The 19178-nt window shown below is 34.9% G+C and overlaps 6 protein-coding genes across 8 annotated transcripts; 5 read left to right on the top strand and 1 right to left on the bottom strand.

The window, feature by feature from the left end:
* Positions 1-3929: 3929 nt before the first annotated feature.
* Positions 3930-7337, bottom strand: OCT59_028074 (uncharacterized protein; the record flags this gene model as incomplete). 3 transcript variants are annotated; one of them, XM_066147066.1, is made up of 4 exons in its annotated part: positions 3930-4639; positions 4701-5092; positions 5163-6897; positions 6974-7337. In XM_066147066.1, 4 exons carry the CDS (start codon positions 7335-7337, stop codon positions 3930-3932), a joined length of 3201 nt encoding a protein of 1066 aa, XP_065993817.1. The 3 variants fall into 3 exon arrangements, with proteins under 3 accessions (XP_065993817.1, XP_065993818.1, XP_065993819.1); XM_066147067.1 differs by lacking the exon at positions 6974-7337 and having other exon boundaries at positions 5163-5557; XM_066147068.1 differs by lacking the exon at positions 6974-7337 and having other exon boundaries at positions 5163-5521.
* Positions 7338-8522: 1185 nt separating this feature from the next.
* Positions 8523-8834, top strand: OCT59_028073 (uncharacterized protein; the record flags this gene model as incomplete). The annotated part of the gene is made up of 2 exons (XM_066147065.1): positions 8523-8582; positions 8682-8834. The coding sequence occupies 2 exons, from the start codon at positions 8523-8525 to the stop codon at positions 8832-8834; spliced, it is 213 nt and encodes a 70-aa protein (XP_065993816.1).
* An 82-nt stretch (positions 8835-8916) lies between these two features.
* On the top strand, positions 8917-9174 carry OCT59_028072 (uncharacterized protein; the record flags this gene model as incomplete). Its single annotated transcript, XM_066147064.1, has 1 exon — positions 8917-9174. One exon carries the CDS (start codon positions 8917-8919, stop codon positions 9172-9174), a length of 258 nt encoding a protein of 85 aa, XP_065993815.1.
* Positions 9175-10902: 1728 nt separating this feature from the next.
* Positions 10903-11262, top strand: OCT59_028071 (uncharacterized protein; the record flags this gene model as incomplete). Its single annotated transcript, XM_066147063.1, has 1 exon — positions 10903-11262. The coding sequence occupies one exon, from the start codon at positions 10903-10905 to the stop codon at positions 11260-11262; it is 360 nt and encodes a 119-aa protein (XP_065993814.1).
* A 2872-nt stretch (positions 11263-14134) lies between these two features.
* On the top strand, positions 14135-16015 carry OCT59_028070 (uncharacterized protein; the record flags this gene model as incomplete). The annotated part of the gene is made up of 3 exons (XM_066147062.1): positions 14135-15012; positions 15086-15358; positions 15496-16015. The coding sequence occupies 3 exons, from the start codon at positions 14135-14137 to the stop codon at positions 16013-16015; spliced, it is 1671 nt and encodes a 556-aa protein (XP_065993813.1).
* Positions 16016-16692: 677 nt separating this feature from the next.
* Positions 16693-17105, top strand: OCT59_028069 (uncharacterized protein; the record flags this gene model as incomplete). Its single annotated transcript, XM_066147061.1, has 2 exons — positions 16693-16911; positions 16986-17105. 2 exons carry the CDS (start codon positions 16693-16695, stop codon positions 17103-17105), a joined length of 339 nt encoding a protein of 112 aa, XP_065993812.1.
* Between the last annotated feature and the right edge of the window lie 2073 nt (positions 17106-19178).

The following is a 19178-nucleotide window of genomic DNA, read 5'->3' as shown; positions in this document are numbered from 1 at the left end:
TTTTTCGTTATTTATTAACTATCTATTTTACCATAATGGAATTGGTGGGAAAGGACCTCCACGGACGAATCCGGTCATTACCATTAACGGGCTCGCTTGGATCGCGATTCGGATGTCAATAACATGCGGGTTACCGTTACCTAGGAAATTCCCGGCCGCCCAGCGTGCAACAACGTGCAACCAGTCGGATGGCGATATACGTTTGCTGTACCATTACGAAACCGTTACTTGTTAAGGCATCAGTAACTTGCCGATATGCTGTAGCGTGGGTACCGTAGGAACTTGTTAAGGCACTTGCGCCAAGATCATACATAATGATCCAATTTCCGAAACGTAAGAGTCCTTCATTGACGGTGGCCATGATTTAGAATTACTTAAATATTTGACATAAGGAATTGAAAACCAGGAAGTTATTTGATGAATGGGATAATGAAAATCAAAATTCGACGTAATCTTCAGATTTTCATGTACCAGTTTTTGAACATATAAATTTTGGACACGTAGATTAAAATTTATTTATAAATACATTCTTGTTTCTATAGATATTGTTACCCAAAAATTGAATCAAAGGTCCATTAACCGTTTTGTTTGCCGTTTTTCTTCCTAAAAAAAATTTAATATTTTGGTTAATTAATAATGACCTTGACTAATCAATACCTTCATATTTCTTTACTTTCCGCTGGGTTGTCCGCAGACTTAACGTCAAAGTAAATAACTCACTGAAGTCATCATACTTGGCTTTCTATACCTATCTAACAGAAAACGTGATTTATCGTATGAACCTTTCAGGCCAAGAATGTTTTCGAGAGATATAAGGTATGTTTCAATTTTTGTTTTAAAGTTTCTTCCTCACATTCATCTAAAAATTCCTTGATGTTTCATCGCGTAGAGCTTCAATTAAAATACTTATGTATCGGGTTTTTGTTTGACATCGAATATAAAGTCATGAAATATAGTACTAAGTAAACTTGTGCAGGTCGGGTTGTTAATGGTGTCAAGCGCGAAAGAAATGATTAATATGATAAGTATTCATCATGAGTATTTATCGAGTATTTATCATTAAAAAGTTCAATTTTTCGGTCGTACGGTTGACCGTATTTGACTAAGTGTGGGAAATGTAATGATTTATGTGCTAGGCTTACTTACCTAAAATTTATGGAATGAGAGAAAGGGACAATGTAATCAACACAGGATAAATTACTATTGTACTGCCAACTTAATATTCTTTGCGTTATAATTTTGATTGTTTACTATAAGGGCAGTGACATATATTAGCTAATATTATTTTAATAGTAACGTTTACTCCCCCACCCCCAGGTAAGATTTTATAACCAATCACAACCATTTCATATGGTTTATATTATGTGTAACCTAAGATTTTCTTTTACTCCCCCACCCCCTAAAATATTAGCTAATATATGTCATTGCCCTAACTAGTATTATAGATTATTTTCGCAGTCATAGAACAAAATTTCTGTAAAAAGAGAATAACCTGTATTTTATATATATTTTTCATATAATCAATAAAGCAATGCAATGGGGCAAATTTACCAGACATTTTATAATTTTTTTTGCATGTATTATTTTTTCTTTATTGTAATACGTCACATGTATTACGGGAACTAATTTATTCTCGCACATTCTTATTAAAAAAAGCCCTTTACATATGGATAGCGTTAAATTCTTTTATTGTTAAATTAAGGAGAGGTGGTTGATCAGATTTTCGTGATGAGATCATTTCCCCTGCAAATATAAGCAATAATCAAGATGAAAATTCTAATAAAATTCAAACCTACTATTATTTTGATCATTGATATATATTTACAATCTGTATATTCCGTAAAAGTAATAATAAGGTTAGTTCGGATTAGCATGTCATCACGATGTTAATCGATTTTCTCATCTCTTTAGATGTCCCAAAATAAAATGGACATATTACTCCCCTTGTTATATATCGGCATTCCTTCTCTCTTTGATATCATCATATGTTTCTCTCAACTCACTTCTGAATTTAAAAAAAACCAATGAAAGTTGATTTTCACGAGGAATTACGATGATTATTATTACGTGTGAGAGACAAATTTTAATAACTTTTTATTGATGTCCATATGGAATTAATTATATAATAATTATAAAAATGATTTTCACATACCGATAAGTATAGTAAGTTATGATACTAACTAAAATCGGTTATAAATTACCTTAATTAAATAGAAACATAAAAAGTTCGGGCACGTGATCTGTGGTGTGCCTATTTCTTTATACATTTTCTTTTACACATATACAGAGGGCGATCAGAATTATCCGGCCACTTTTCAAGTTGGAAAAACTTATATATATATAATATAGCAATAATAAAATTTAAAGTTAAACAAATTCATTATGTCTTTGTTTACTAATTTAGATAAAAATTTAATAATAAATTCTATCTCCATTTGCAAAAATAACTTCCCAATTCAATTAGTTATGGCATTGATAAATTTTTTATAATATTCTGGAGTAATACCTTTTAATGCATCTTTAACATAGTACTTTTCAAGTAGTTTTGTCAGAAAATTTAATAAGGTATGCAAGCATAATGTTGAAAAAGTATTATACCATAATATTGCATATTAATTACAGGTATTATTCAAGTGTAATACTATGTAAATTATGAAATTTTTCGAGTTTGCGAAATTCGTGAATTTTAAAATTTAAAATTGTATGTTAAGGATATTTCGAGATCCAGTGATTGAAATATTGTAATTTTGGGTTTATCAGATTCGTCTCACTGGGAGGATTTGAATGGTAATAATTTAATATTTTTAGGATCGATATTCATCACATGATTACGCTCTAAAAGCCTAAATGTCACCTACATTATTTTCTGATCCTGTGATTGAAATTTTACGATTTATAGCTCTTTTGATCCATCTCATTGAGACGATTCGAATGGTGGTAAGCACAGGTCTATCAGACCAATATTGGCGGAATTATGATATTTTTAAGATTTTTAAGTTTGTTTACACAAAATTGTAAAATTTATAAAATTTATACAATAGGTGATATCATATTTTTGAAAAATATGAAGCATGGGAATTTGTTTATTGTGATTATAAATACAAAATTATATTTATTTATATTACATTAACACATCATGATCTACAAAATTTTAGCAAAATAAACTGGCCGGATAATTTTGATCGTCCTCTGTATTATAAACAATAAATATTAGTATTTACGTTCCTTTGAAATTTTCAAAGTTTGTTTTAGCAATTACCGTATTTTGCAGGCCACAGTACCCCCTATGCACAGTACCCTACAAAAAAGAACTCCTATTTTCTACCGATTTTATTATTTAAAATAATTTAATAAATACCTAGGTATTACTTATCAATCATCGGTCATGTCACAGGAACTGCCGATCATTAATATGAAATTGGTGTAATGTTAAATCACGTGAAATTCCGTTCTAATACAAAACTTTTTTTTCAAGTTAACGAACTTCACATTTTAATTACTTTTATTTACTAAAGGTTTAATCTACATATTCCAATAATTTTCTTTGCAAAAAAACATTTGTACAAAAATTTCCTATTTGAACAACCTTTTCTATTTTTTTGGACTTAACCCAGAGATGCAAGTTTATATGAAAACGTAACGTGATCTTAAATTACCAATTATACGTAACTTTTTATGTACGATCGAAAAACATATCCGACAAAAGGTGGTTAGATTAATAAATTTTGCCGAAATTTTATAATTTATAGTTTTTTGCACCCAATTAATCAGTAATTAATATTGTTTAGATTATAATTTTAAAATTTTATTGTATTTATTTGTTCATTTTGTAAAATAACGTTAATTTAACAAAAAACTTACATTATTTATTATTGTTATTATTTATAATTTGAATTTTAGATTTACGGTATCTCCACGCTGCTTTAACTTTAGCTTTTATTCCAATCACTTGAAAGTTTATCAAGAACCTCATTAATAGCTGAGTCTGGTAACTCATCTTCATAAACTAATAACGCCTCAAGTATTTTTTCTTCTTCCGGGGTTGTTTGTTTACGTTTTTTCTTTAGTAAACTGATTTGGTCATTAGGTAAGTGTGACAATTCTAAATTATCTGCATTACGAGATCCACCTGTTCGTGATGTACCTTGAGATAATTTAACTTTAGTCCGACGATTTTTCTTTTGCTGGATAAAATCTTTCAATCTAGTTCTAACAACTTCTATTGCTCTTCTACCATGTGTGTTTCTGCATTCTATTTCTAGAACTTCTTGTCGATAAACTGTTTTGATTCGCGCTAATCCTTTCTGATAGTATGAAATTAGACGTTCAACTCCTTGATGGTGCAGTTCAGTTGGTTGATATTCTTGAAATAGATCGTGAGACAAAGGATCTGACATCCCAAAAATATCTACTAGATCGCCTACAAGATCCCACAATGGTGCCATTCGTGATTTACTAGTTCGTTCAGCCGGTAATATTGATTTATTATCTAAATATTCATATATTAGCAAATCTATCCTGGCCCTTTCATCCTGAACTGCTTTTATTTGATCTTTAAGACATTTTTCATCAATTGTATTTCCGGTGACATTTTGTTTAACATATTTCACTCCAAACGTCTCTAACGCCTCATCAAAACCTAAACAGATATGGTTTTCTTCATGTTGTTCACGTGGAATTTTAAAAGAACCGAACACAACGTAACTTTTCTTCTAATTGTGGAAAAGCAGCTAGTGTTGAAAGATAATGGGCAATTGCAGTTGTATAATTGGATTTAGCAGCACTAGCAAAAAGAGGCGCGGCTGCAGCTAAAGAATCTTTTTGAATACTGAAATTTCCTATACGCATTCCCATTTTATGAGCTTTCCAAATACCCGCCCATCTATAATAAAGGTACCAAACTTTAAGACAAATGTGAGTATCATTTTTACCATCTAAAATTTCAGAAAAATTTATTTTTTTTAAATTAATATAAATATTAATAGCGATTCCTACAGCAACCCACAAGAGATCTAATACTCTAGCTGTTGAACGATAGTCCACAACAATTTCAAGTTTATCTAAAAATCGCACACCAAGACGTGAAGCTAAACTTAATAATCCATAACTTGAAAATAGAACTAAAAGTACTGAGCAAAAGTCCTTAGACGTGCGCCACCGACCTAGGTGAGTGCCTTAATTTTGTCCATTTTTTTTTACATTTAATTAATCTACGATATATTGCTTCATCAGCAACAATATCAAGAAATTCATAATCTTTTAAATCAAATTCTTTTTTATACATCTCAGCGGCATTTAAAATCTCTTCATCTGAATTGGGGTTATTTCTGGGTTCAAGGATAACGACATTAGGTGATGGTTCTAAACATCCATAATCTAATTTGGAAAGTAAAATATCTTTAACGCTTTTAGCATCAAAATCTTTTCTGTAAGATAATTCGCCATTGATATTTTTAAAATCTAATAATTCTTTGAATACTTCTTGAAAAGTCATTAATAATTGATCTATCCTAGAGTTCATACCAAATAACGGTGTATCTGCAGTTAATTCAACCATTTCTTCAGGTCCAGTCCTTATTATATCTATTGGTAGCTGTATTTGAAAGGCCATTCTTAATATTGCATGAGAACTTTCTCGAGTAACATCGTAAATATTTCCAAACTTAAAACTTTTTTCTTTGAAATCAATGTTATCGATGATTGCTAAATTCCAAATATTATTTTTTTTAATTAGGCGTTGTGTTGGATTAGCATTTTTCATTCGAACATTAGCAAGCTTTCTTTCATATCTATCTGTGTGAGATGTTACATGACACATTGTTAATAGTTGGCGGAGTGAACTTAATAATCGTGGTCTACGAACCAAACTTGCTAAAACTCGAGGTAACCAAATTTTTAAAGAAGGAAAAGCAAATCCTATTAATATTGAGGTAATAAATGTCACTACTTTGGTTAATTTTTTGTGATTAACAGTTTGAAGAGGCTTGTTACGTTTTTTTTGCTGACGATTACTTATTTCTATTTTTTTTTCTTGCAACTTATAAATTATTCCCCAAAAAAATGTAGTTATAAAATTCGGAAATGCATTATAATATTCTTGGATAGTTTGTGGTGATTCTAAGGAAGATTTATTTGCAATAACATCTGATCGTGAATTCCACAATTTATTTCCAATTATACTTCCAAGTTCCTTAAAATTGTCAATGTTTATTTTTGGGTTGTCATTTATTTTTTTAAAAAATTTAATAAAAAGCACTTTAATCAGAAATAAACTAGGTGGTTGAGTAATTTTACTTGTAGAAATAGGAATAGGATTATTAGTTTCTTTATTATAATATGAATGGGGCGCAAAAGGAATAAGAGTATTAACTAACGCTACCAATATTTGTTTTTTTAATTCTTCATCTTGAGTTCGTGAAATGTCAATCAACCAATTACCCAAAAATTCGAGCCCTTTACTAATATCTTCTAAATGTAATTGTTTATTGACACATGTACTTCCTTTTTTTCCTCTTCCTGGACGTTGATAAATATGACCCCCAAGTTTTTCGTAACATGAACAGCAAATAGATCTTGATCTTTTAATATTATCAAATGCTTGAACACATAAAGGATCACATTCTTTTAACGCTTCACAGCCATATTGTCCAATACATGATACTTGAATATTATGTTTATTTATATACCAAGAATGTTGAGCACATCCCATACCCCGTGAAAAAAAATTCACAAATTTATCACAAGACATACATCTACACCATTGTATTATTCCTGATTCAAAGTCTTTAAATTTTTTTTCTCGTGGTTTATGCAGGTATTTATTGTCAAATTGAAAATGTGAATCACAAACTCCCAATCTTGGTAAAATACCATTTACTTCTTTAACAGCGTCACGATCTATTTGCCATGTGCCAAAAAGGTTACGCAATTGCCTTATCTTTCCTTCATTTTCGCCCACACCGTTGAAACTTACCATTAATAAAATCAATTACCACACACGCCGTCAAATCTTTTAACTCTAAATCTGCTATAATTTCGTGATATTCATTATTATTGTTACATGGAGATCGTTCGTTATTACACTCATTTTCACATTCAAGGTCTTCATTTATTTCATCTTCATAAATATCGGAGTCAGAACTACTAGTTACATCAATATTTTCAGATATTCTATGTAAAAATCTAATATTACATTCGTCAAAATCAGCAAAAGAACCAAAAAACTCACAGTCACTCCCTTCATTATCACTGCTTATGTCGTCCTCCAACTCTTCTGATTCCTCTGTAAAGTTTTCAAAAAGTGAGTTTAAAGAAAACCTATCATTGTGTTCTAACATTTGTAATTAAGTATTTTTTAAAAAACCGCAAAAATAGGGTAAAAGTAAAGCTGAGATGCAAGTTATAGACAGTTTTTTTTAACCATATGAAGACAAAAATATATTTTTTCCATCTCGAAGTTTCAAATATCTTAGTGTTACAAACTACGGTAATACAAGATTTTTTCATGTTTGCATATACATCAAAATTTGCATTTTTTCGTTCACTTAGAAGTTTTTTATAGTAAAAGTAGCTCAATAATCATCCAATTCTGACAAAAATTAATACATAATAGCTCCGACATGATACAAAACTACATGTAAAATTTCAGTACATATTATTATGTAAATTTTTTTTATTTTAGTAAAAAACGGTTTTTAAAAAAGTGATCAGCAATCATGTCGATCCTCTAATAGAAATCAGTTCCCTATGCCGATCCGTGACATGACCGATGATTGTTATGATAAATACCCAATTATTATATAAGTTTTATACATATCTACTAATAATAAAAACTCACACAATGGTGGGGGTATAAGGTCAAAACCTCTGAAATCTGTATCATACCCGGGGTACTGTAGCCCCCATTATACGGTATATGTTACTTACTTAGATACAGAGTAGAGTTATATTTGATGTCAAAAAAAAAACAGGAAGAAACTTTAAAACAAAAATTGAAAAATACCTTATATCTCTTTGAGAACATTTTTGACCTGAACAACGATTCATACGATAAAGCACGTTTTCTGTTAGATAGGTATAGAAAGGCAAGTATGATTCTAGTATGATGACTTCAGTGAGTTATTTAGTGGCGGTGATTGAGTTCTATAGAAATCACAAAACTAGTGTGTGTGGCACAGCAAACTGCGGTTTTAGCTATGCTCAAATCTACGGATAACCACCACTAAGCACTGGTACCACTGATGCGTCAATAACTACAGTTACTTTGATGTTAAGTCTGCGGACAACCCAGTGGAAAAGTAGAGAATTATGAAGGTATTGATTAGTCAAGATCGTTATTAATTAACCAAAATATTAATTTTTTTGAGGAAGAAAAACGGTAAACAAAACGGTTAATGGACCTTTGATTCAATTTTTGGGTAACAATATCTATGGTGGAAGCAACGGAACTTTAAACATTGAATCAAAAAAATCAAAAAAGAGAAAATCTACCAAAATTGATAAGCCAGATTCTATAGGAATCGATGTCAGACGCTACTGAAAATGTTGAAAATATGTGCAATATCATTGATAATGAACAAGTCGTAAGTCATATATTTTATTCTATTTTTTTGCGTTTTTTTTTTGTATTGTGCTGTGTAATTAATTTGCCTTCTTTGCCTTTTTGTTGAATGCACTGATAGAAAGAACATAATCTTGAGAAAAGCTGGGAATTTGAACAATCAATTTCTGATTGGCTTAAACGAATTCATCAACATCGCGAAGATCTCACCATCACAACTGACACAACTGACTTCAAATCACTGTCTCAAGTAGCAGAAACGCAAAATATATGATTATGAAATCTTTCTATTATTGGGCTGTTTGGTGGCGTATCATTGATACATGTGATCTGAAATTAACTGAAATTATTACAGAATGAAAGTTTTAAACCTAAGTGAGAGTTTACTTTCCAACCTTCTATCGGACTGGGAAGTATTAGAGCCACCAGTTGAAGATGCTTGCACTCAATTGCAATGGTGGGTAATTATGTTACTCAACCTGATTGTCTTCCAGTTGGATAAGAAAGAAATGAAGAAGGTAGTCAAAACTGTAATACATCATAGTGTTTGTGGTGCTATAAATACTTCAAAGATGAAAACCCTTTCCTTGACTTTCCACCTACTGAAATCATAACTGCCGATAATGTTGTTCAATATGGAAATTATAAATACCCAGATGTCTATTACATTATTGAACTTCTTCGTTATACGTAAATATGAGAATTGTTACATGTAACTAGTATTTTGAAATAACTTTATACATGAAAATAAATAAATTTTGGTTATTATAATGTCAATAAGAAAGTTATGTAAACTAGGTACAATATGATCGATAATAAAATATCGCAATGGAAAATTCAGAACGGGGATATTAATGTAATTTTCAAGTCCCACGTTTTCTTGTACTCCTTTTTTTTCTCCTTTTTTTTGTTAATTTTTTTTTCTCATGCGCTCTTTTCTCAAGTAGAACAACCTCTTTATCATTTTTATTTTTTATATAGTTTCTCTTAACGTTTGTAATTAATATATATGTTTTTATATTAAAATCAAAGTATTTTATTCATTATTTTTAAAAATTTTTAGAAAGTTACGCAAATAATCATTATGGAAGAGCTAGTTAATTATGCATTCTTCTCGTTACTATCTGTATTTATTATATTATGTACTGTAGCATGTTTTTATCATGTATCTTTATTTTGTTAATAATTTGTTAAAATATCATTGATTTGTCTATAGCGTTGCATTTATTTTTGTTAAAAATTCATTTCTGTTATTTTTTTTTTAAATAATGATATGTTTTTATCATCTTTATTTTTAAATATTATTGTAGAATATTAATTTGTTAAATTTTTATTAATTATCTGTTGTAAAACTTTAATTATTAAATTTTAAATTTTTAATTGTTAAATTTATCGTGAAGCTTTAATTTGTTAGATGATATTGAATTATTATTAAAAAATGATATTAATAAAAAAATTCATTTATAGATCATTTCTTGGGATACTTTACGTCTTTACCCGAATTTCTAAAACAAATACTTCCTCAAAATTATACGTATTTAATAAAAACATTTAATGACGGAATTACCATCATTTCGAACTGTTGAAGATTTTGAAATTTCACAATTTGAATTAGATGCATTCACGGACGTTAGTGACAAAGAGAAGGCAACTTGCAGAAACTATAAAATTTTTTCCGATATCAATATGATATTGGTAAGGTATCGATAAAACACTAATATTCATTAAAAATAACAATTAAAAACAAATAATCCACCAAATAAATAATCTTTCTGGTAAATAAAATTGATAGTAAAATCAGAAGTATACAGTATTTTAATGGTGCACTGTCGTCGGTCTGGATGTGTGTCTCGCTACCGCTCCACCCACCTCAGACTCACGTCCTCGCAGTACCTATATCTCGCTATCGCTCCACCTATATCGCCCCTACGGGGATCAGGAATCCCCATATATCCGCCACAATCTGGGACAACATATGGAACAAATATATATACCAAATAACTAGAAAACAATAGAAAAGGAAGGAATAACGGATATAATAAGAGGGTTGTCCCAGATGTGGCAGATGTGGCAGATGTTTCAGAAAAAATATGAGAGGACATCCCCCCAGAAAAAGTTTTATTTTTACCCCCCCAGATCCGCCACATCCAGAACATCTGGAACAAGTCAGGATTCCGTCTAATAATCTATTGGAAGCAGTGAGACAGCAAACCAGGTAAATTAGTAGGTAAGCCCCTAGAAGGTCTATAGAGCCAGTAAGACCAACCCCGTCTTGCCCCCGTCAGAAAAAATAAGTAATTGAACAATGGGTATACCATAAGTAACCTATAAGGACAGATAACATGTATACCCCGCACGCAGTATCAGTAATTCCCGAACTTGTAGGCCATATCCTGGAACACATTCCAAGTAGCAATTTCGGGCCACGTCTTTTAGAAGTCAGCCCAATCTGGAAAGCCGAAGCTGAACGAGTACTCTGGAAGTGGCATAAAAAAGCCGAGGAGGCATACGACAGGGCAGTAGAAAAGAAGGAAAAAGCAAATGATGCTCTTGGCCAATCATTGGAGGAGGAGGGTATCCTCCGTGAACTTGAATGGAAGGCGTATCAAAAGGCTTGTAAAGAGTTAACGGACACTAGAAAAAAGCTAACTATAGTAAAAGGAGCTCTTGAGCGGTTTGGATTTCAGATATATGTAGTTTGAAAAAGGGGAAGGGAAGATTTAGAGCAGTCGTAAAGGTTCGTGGTTTATAGTTTTTTTTTACCCCTAGAAGATAACCAGATATAACCAGAGGACCGGAGGACCGGAGGACCGCAGAATTGCAGGACCATAGGACTACAGGAGGGTAAATTGGTAGGAGTGCAGATTTTTGGAAAAATATTCGGCAATTGAAGATTAGGTAACTATAAATTAGTACTCGATTTGATAGAACAAAAAATGACTGCCCAAACTAGCACTCAAGCTCAAGTTATCCCCAAGTTCGGTGAACAGAAGAAGGCTTTTAGTATTGATGAGCTTAAACGGCTCATTAACGCTGCAAAGAATATGAGGGATCTCAATCAAGCTAAAGGTTATCTTTGCAGTTACTTTATCCCCTGCTCCAACCCACATGGAGTCTTCATGTGGCGATCAGAAATCAAAAACCTCGAGCACATCCCCGATAAAAATATTAGTAAACTTATCCGTCCAATTACCAAAGTCTTTTACACACAATCCGAACAAGGTCCTTCACAAAAGGTTGAATTCAATATCAACAAATGGTTTATGATCGAATATAGTACTGTATGTGTAGCTACCTGTGACCCTCAAAAATCCCGTATCTTTAAACTAGGTGGCCAACTTTATCTCAATATCTTCCCAGGATTTCTCCATATCCTGCGTCTGATATCCAATTTTGAGTCTACAACCCATCAGGCAGTTAAATTTATCTTCTCCCACATTCAGGATATCTGGTGTTCAGGCGATTGGAATCTTACTGAGTATATCATAAAGTGGTTGGCCGGTGTGGCAGCTGGAAGGAAAATGTATTCGATTCTCTACCTGAAATCCGGACAGGGTTGGGGTAAGAGTATTATAACAGATTTCATTCAACGTAGTGTCTTAGGTACTCAACTTGTTTATAAGACCAGCGATCCTCAAACGATTCTTGGAAGTTTCAATGGGCAATTACAAGGTAAGATTCTTCTCCTCCTCGAGGAAATGCCTACAGAAAAAAGCCAGTGGAATAATCTGTATCGATCGTTGAAGGATAAGGTAACAGGTGACATAATGGAAATCCATGAAAAATACAAGACGCCAACACATTACAAAAACTTTATATCCACTATTGTACTCACCAATGAAAATGCTCTCAGAGTGGAGAATGACGATAGGCGCACAGTGTTCTTGGATGTGTCACCATCCCGCAAGGGAGACCTTAACTACTTTAAGAAACTCAGCGATGCTATGAAATACCCAGGCGCCAGTGAGGCATTCTATGCTTACTTGAGAGCCATTGCAGACACTTACCCAGACTTCAATGGGAATCCACCACCTATGACAATATCTAAGCAGGATCACATCATATCAACTCTCCCACCCCTATTTCAATTCATAAAGGACACTTACCTCATAGTAAAAAATCATATAACCGACCTACCTGTTCAAGAATTTTATAGGGTATATACTTCATACTGCGAAACTCATTGCATTACACCCCTATCAAAGATAAACGCTTCTAGAATCCTATCAAATGAGTTGGGTATAAATAGCAGAAAAATACGTGTAGGTAAGGCAACACCACGAGTTTACAGCATATCCAGGGAGGACCTTTACAAAAAGTTTCTCACCAAAAAATGGATCCACGAAACAGATGAAATCAATATAGAAGGAATAGATGTAGAAACTCCTGAGAAGCCCGCATCTGATCCCAAAGCCTTAGAAAAGTTCTTGGCAAATATATATAGCATTCCTGCTAATAATCCACAAGATGTACAAGAGAAACCTGCTGAGGAAAAACCCGCTCCCTGTCAAGAAAAAGCCTACTGAAGAGAAATCTGCACTTGTAGTTCCCAAAAAGACTTCACCACCAGTACCACCCAAACCCGATTCCTTGAAGGTAAAACCCGCACCTGTCATCAATGAGGATCCTATTCCTGAAGAATCTCCAGCTCCTATAGAGTCAGATACTGATGAACCTATAGATAGCTTCTCGGACTGTTATCTATCTGATGAGAAACCTGATCAAGAAAATGAACCGCCTGCTGAGGAACCTGCATTTAAAGCTGATGATGACTACGACGTTTTAGATGACTTGCTATCTGACTCAGATTTTACAACTGTGAACCCAGCTCCTGAACAACAACCCGAGTCTCCCGCAGAATTTTCTGCATCTGTTACTAAGCCTGATCCAGAACCGGCTCCTGAAAAGCAACCTATCCCAGAACCTGACACAGAACTAGAAGTTGACTGGGACCCTGAACCAAAGGAAGGTACTCGAGCACACTGGGCTTGGTATGAAAGGCACCGATGGGATCATAAGCCATGGGTCGAGAATTCAAAGGACCAGGTCTTCAATGATCTCTACAATACAGGGTGAGGATTTATGGGCTAAGTACCAAGACGTGTCAGACGACTATGACTGGGAAATACTCGCATTTGAAGTAGAGGAATGTCCCACAACACGTATTGAGGACGAGTACCAGTACTACCTTAGGGAGGTAGTAGACCGCTTCAAGGACTGGATAGAATATAATGGGTACTTACCTAAAACACCTAGCCGTAAAGAACTCGCAGATCTAATAAGAGCATATAAGGAGGATCATGATGCCGAGATTATCCCTACCACCTCCGGTTATGAAACTATGAAGATGAATAAGGGTAAAGCGCGAGAGATCCCCGAGGAATGTCCAAAAACTGATATGGAACGTGAATGGGAAGCCGCCAATGGAATTGTCGACGACTGGGATGAAGAGGATCTTGATCGTGTATGCAGCAAGATTGACTCCTTTTAATAAGATAAGCACTTCTTAGTTATCTTATATTTTTTGTATAAAAAACCTATATTACAACTGAACACAATTCATAAATACATCAAATGGTTTATTCAGAGATTGTCCGTGCTTTACCTACAAGACCGGATATCAAAGAATTACAGTATTCAGGCGCAAGATTTTCCAGAGGAGCAATAGCAAGATTTGGACAGCGACTCCAATCCCGGTATCCGACACATAAATTTCAGATTCTGCTCCCCTATGAAAACTGGAAACCCGGTGGATGGACATCAGGAAACCAACCAGCCAGCCTCTTCTCACTCTTAGTCCACTACGACGAAGCACAACTACCGGATGACGCAGACCCTGATTATTTTGAACGATTCATAATTTATGTGAGAGATGCCCCACCGGTTGCAGGGGGTTGCAACGGGGAGCTAAATGATTGCCTGTATGAATGCCTGAAATATATCTACGGCACATTCTCTAAAATGCCAAAGTCAATCGAAAAGCCCGAGTATATCAAAAAGGCATTAGGTCTCAATCGTGATGCTCCAGTTCCAGTCTCATATATGGATAAGATTGAACAACTTGCAGGAAGCCTTGCACTTAATATTGTAGGGGATTCCACTCGAATTTCTAAGAGCAAATCTGACAGACGTGCAACACTTATCCTGTCTGAAGGCCACTACTCTCTTGCACTGAATCCCGGAAGACTCCACCCTAGCAAATTAGATAGAAAACAAAAGTCTCCCTTTGTTTATCGTGAAGATGGGGTTAATAATGTAGTAAAAATATACAATGGTAAGACAGTTAAGTCTCTTACAGTTGGACAGTTTCAGAAAGGTAAGAACTCTGATAGTTACTCCTTCATCCCTATCGAGAAGAATTGTAAAACTGGAATATATGAAACACTTGAGGAAACATACCAGAGGATCCATGAAGAGCGGGATTCCTTCCTACAGGCTACAAAGAAGTTCGGGTCTAGGAATTGACTTATCTTACCACAACTGGTCGTACAAGAGAACTGCACTCTGGCTTTTTGAACGGTTTAGTGTAGGGGTTCCAGCCAATGATCCTCTTGACCCAGTCGAAGCAGAGTGGATAAGTGATGCAATGATGGGAGGTCTTATCTGGGCAGACAACGAATGGAAGGGCTATGGAAGGCAATACGACGTGACAAGTTTGTATCCAAGTATTCAGCAATCAAATGCAAACTTTCCAATCCGACAAGGTAAGTTTCAAATACTCAAAGACTTTGTAGACCATAGAGGTTATGCCTTGTATGGATTATTTCGTGCTAGCTCCGGGAGCGCCCAAGGCAAGCGGTAAGTGGTAATGATATTCTCTTCCGACAGAATAAGAGGGGAGTCTATACATTCATTGACTTACAACGAGCAAAAAAACTTGGACTCGATATACAGTTAATCCAGGATGGAAAGCCAAATGCCTTGATATATGACAGAGAAGCAAGAATTCCTGGGACTGTAATATTTGGTGAGTATGTCCACTTTCTCTTCAATATAAAGAACCAGGGTGGCGTGGCCGGTCGTGTTGCAAAGAGAGTTCTCAATACACTATGGGGAGCACTCTGCCAGAGGAAACGCAATTACAAGATACTCACCACAGATCAAACAGATCCATTCAAGTTTCCAGAAGGCCACACACTTGACTCCATCGTACCAGTAGGATCTGACCAGTGGCGATTCCAGTTCACAAACCCAGGTAGTCCCTTCAAGGGTGAGTATCCTAGGATCGCTCCATTCTTATTAGCACATGGACGGAAGACGACTTCAGAGTTATTAGAACCATATAAGGATAAAGTACGACGCATCCATACAGATGGATTTATTCTAGAGGAACAGCCGAGTAGTCCTACACTTATCACTTGTCCAGAAAATGCATCCAAAGCATTGAAAGCTCTCAAGTTTGAAACCGCAGGATACTGCCATGTGAAAAATGCAAACAAGGTTATCTGGACATGATTTCCAAGAATGCGGTTGGATTTACAGTAGGTATATATATTTTTTCTTGCTTGAATGTAAAGTCAATTTGAAGATTCCTATTTATTACAAAGTACAAAAAAGTATAAGGAATCATGTCAACATATACCGAATTAGCAAGCATTATTAACAGCACTGACAGCATTAGTGATAAAGTTATTTATGATGCATCACACAATCAGTTCACCATTGTCTCTGATGAAACTGTCCTCGCATTATCCGTGCATTGAAAAGACACTATAGTAGTCGCATTAGTATCTGGGTTTAGCAAAACCAGCTACCTTGTCCAGGATCATGTGAAGTATATCAAGCGAATCCAGACGGCAAATTCTCCTGTATCATATGTGAAGTTCGTGGCCAGAAAACTCTTCCCAGATAATGCAGCATATACTGCTAAGATAGCAAAGATTCGTGAATCATACAAGAATAAACAAGCTCTTTTAGACAAACTTGAGGCCCTCTTCGAATTGTATTATAATGCGACTAAGGACTCATCAACCGGTCCCCCAAAGCGATCTATTACTAAAAACGAGGCCTGAAAAACCTTAGCAGAACTTCTTGCATAAGCGGCTCCCGTACGAATTTAGTTTATATTTTTTATCCATTTGTAATGGGCATACAGTAATTGAAGATGGCTATAGTATAAGTAACATAACATCATGTTGGACCGATTACCAGTAGAAATAGTCGAACGCATTGTTGCAAAGATCCCAGATACTGACCTTATTGCAGCGAGTAAAGTAGATAGTGTGTGGTGGCAGGAGGTTCGTCAAGAAGCATATAAGAGATGGAAAAATTATGCTACTACAATTGGGCATGTCCAAGCTCTTGGAAAGCCGTTTGAAAAAGGGAATATTGACTGGATATCATTTGAAGATGTAAACGACTTCTATAAAAGATGGATAGACCGCCTCACCGAGGATCAGCTTTATATTATGGAGAAAATGCTTAGGAATGGGATGGTCGTGGACCCCAGAGGGAAACCATAGAGCATGCATTAAGTGAACAAAGATGGGGAGGCGATCCTTGGAGACTGGACTGGAAGTGGAATGAATGGACTCAACAGGAGTAGCTTATTTATCGGGTATCCTCATATTTCTTGACAAGGACTGATGACCATGTAACCTTATCATCAGGTATCCTTGAATTTTTTCGACAAGGATTGATGATCATGTAACCTTATCATCAGGTATCCTTGCATTTTTTAATAAGGACTGATGACCATGTAATCTTATCATCAGGTATTCTTGTATTTTTTGATAAGGACTGATGACCGTGTCACTTGGTTATTGTAAATTGAAGAAAACTATTAGGTATGTAGACACGTACAGAAAAAAGACATGTCTTACCCTTATATAGCTAACCCTATAACTGGACGTCCAATTATTATCGGTGGAGATACCTTTAATCGAATAGTTATGGAATCCCATGATTATATTGATGGAAGGCTTGTCCGTAGACAAACTGCACCTCCACCTGAAGAGCAACCTGTATATTTAAATACAGATACAGGACGTTATGTTCGACGTGGTACTAGAACATATTATAGACTGATTGAGAGTGACTATGAGGTAGTTGAGGATTACTACCTTGTCCATTATGAAGAAGAGGCGCTTATAGAGGAAATCATCAATGAAACACGCTATAATGAGGAAAATCTTGATGGGCAGCGGTTAACTTTCAATGATATACAACAAATCAGGACTGCTATTCAGGCTGACCAAGATGAATATGATGATTTTATCTTACAGCAAGATACGACTAACGGAACACCTTCCTCCGGTCCTTCCAGTCGTCCACGAACTTTGGAGGACCATACCCCGAGACTTGCAGAGCTTAATATTGAGTTGTGTAGGGAATGTCTCATGCCTGTAAGCCCAAGTGACTTAACGGACAAGTTGTGCAAGGACTGCTCTGAATAGTTACTTAATTTTGAATAATTCTTTTTTACATAAAGAAAGATAGCCATGTCAACATCAATCGTAATAAACCAGTGCCAAAACTGTGGAGTAATCACTCCAAAAACAGCACATAGAGGATTATCCAGTGTATTATACAGACAGATTATAAAGAAGATTAGTGATGAGAATGACCCTCTAAGCCTTGGGACTTGCTAGGGATAAGTTAGTTCAGATCATTCGTCAGGCAAGTAATGTGGACTTTACACAATTGTTTACACAAAGACTGGATATGAAAATTATGGATGGAGAGCCATATGAAGATATTAGGAAGTGGCTTCTCGAACAGCTTATAGCCATAGGTTGTGATAGTGGAGAAATTGCCTTATATCAATTTCTAAGGGGTACATATCCAGATGGTATCGACAAGCCTTTCAATACATTCTATGAGAACTATGTAAATCATATAAGTAATTCAATGACTAAGAACTTTGCTTCTCGTGCCTTAGGAGCAATAGGGTTGAAGGCTAAGATGTTAAGGATTGACTTTGAAGGCCGTAAAAAAGTGCTATGATTCTTAGAGCTTCTGCAGACGAATTACTTGATATTCTCACAAGATACTATTAATCCCTACTTGTAATGCTCGACGGTCCATGTGGCTCTTAGAAAAGATCTGTAGAAGGACTTCAATTCCTTCTATTATTTTTTTATTATCCAGAGGGCGACTAGACTTCAGGGCTTCATATCGGGAGAATAACTCCTTCACATTCTCAGTTTTCAGAGTTTCAGTCTTTGCAGTCCTACCCTGTACTTTTGCTAAGAAGTCCTGAAAGTCAGCTCCTAGGGTCTTACCAGAAAGTCCATAAGCTTCCCGAAAGACAAATTTAATCCAGGTATCTGTATTCTTGGCTAAGACACCAGGTACAAGTAAATGTTGACGCTCTTTAGGGGATGGAAATACCCGAGCAAATTCAATCAAGTGTCCACCTTTTTTTGCTTCAGATACAGCTTTCTGACCATAAGGACTAAACTTGGATCGAACTGTGATTGAACTGGGTTCAGACTGAGATCGAACTGGGTTCAAACTTGGATCAAACTGAGATTGAACTGAGATTGAACTAGGATTGAACTGAGATTGCTCTGTGATCGAACTGAGACTAGTATCCCATCTTACTCGAATGGACAGTGGATCACTTTTAGACCGTCTAAGATCAAACACTACAAATTCACGTTGCAAAGTAAGATTA

Source organism: Rhizophagus irregularis, chromosome 8 (assembly GCF_026210795.1).
Source record: "Rhizophagus irregularis chromosome 8, complete sequence".
Taxonomy (NCBI): Eukaryota; Fungi; Glomeromycota; class Glomeromycetes; order Glomerales; family Glomeraceae; genus Rhizophagus; species Rhizophagus irregularis.
This window is presented reverse-complemented; position numbering and strand designations above follow the sequence as displayed.